The sequence below is a fragment of the Plasmodium gaboni genome, chromosome 12 (genome assembly GCF_001602025.1).
Source record: "Plasmodium gaboni strain SY75 chromosome 12, whole genome shotgun sequence".
NCBI classification, from domain to species: domain Eukaryota; phylum Apicomplexa; class Aconoidasida; order Haemosporida; family Plasmodiidae; genus Plasmodium; species Plasmodium gaboni.
This window is the reverse complement of record NC_031492.1, coordinates 959,827-960,750: the sequence shown is the minus strand read 5'-3', so window position 1 is coordinate 960,750 and position 924 is coordinate 959,827. Positions and strand designations below refer to the sequence as shown.

Genomic DNA, 924 nt, shown 5'->3' with positions numbered 1-924 from the left:
TAAGACAAAAGATAAAATTATGTTTATTAAGAACGTTTTCTAATTTAAAGACAACAAGAGAAACCTGTGTATTACATTTTACTAATTTAATTTTTGATTTATATATAAGTCGATTTAATTCAAAAGAAGAAATAATTGAAAGTATAATTGATGATATAGTAACTGAAGAAAAACAATTTTCTGATGTTATGATACAATTATTAAAAGAATATTATCCAAAGATTTATAATGATTTTATATATAAAGAACAATTAAAAAATAAATATAAAATTTTATATCAAGAATTAAAAGATTCATGTGATTTAATATATCATTTTATAGCCATTATTTGTTTATTCATATCTCAAAAATATTATAATTATAGATTAATATCTATAGATTTAATAGCTAGAACATATTGTAAAAGTCATTTAGAAGGATTAAAAAAAGTATATTCATATGATAATGTATTAATTAAAGATGCTTCTCCAGATTATTATTCAGCTACACAATATTTAGATAAAACATTTTCATCATATAGTGTAAATAAAAATTTCGCTTTAGAAGTTGAAATATGTATTCTTAAAAAATTAAATTATGATTTGTCAATCCCAACACCATATAGCTTATTAGATAGCTTACTAAAAGCAAATGAAAATCTTAATTTTTTAAAAACACGTAATGATTATAATTCAACAGAAGGAGAAATATTATTAAGAATAGCAAGTATAGATAATACATTCTTAAAATATAAATCTTCAACATTAGCAATGGCTATATATGAAATACTCAACTTTAATATATGCAAGGATAAAATGCAAAAAGAACTTTTTGTTTTTTCACAAAATAAAAATTATTATGATCTAAATACTAATATGGATTATACTCCTCAAAATGAAATAATAAAAAATAAAAAACAATATATTTCTCACAATCAAAATGGAA

General features: G+C 19.5%; 1 protein-coding gene across 1 annotated transcript in view; it reads left to right on the top strand.

Annotated features, from left to right (window-relative positions):
• The window catches only part of PGSY75_1227500 (cyclin), a gene marked incomplete at both ends in the record, with an annotated part of 5,709 nt that overhangs the window by 2,152 nt on the left and 2,633 nt on the right, over nucleotides 1-924 (top strand). The window contains one exon of the mRNA XM_018786850.1: nucleotides 1-924. This exon is cut by the window's left edge and continues 2,152 nt beyond it; it is cut by the window's right edge and continues 1,692 nt beyond it. Within this exon, the coding sequence (XP_018640715.1) occupies nucleotides 1-924 (924 nt within the window).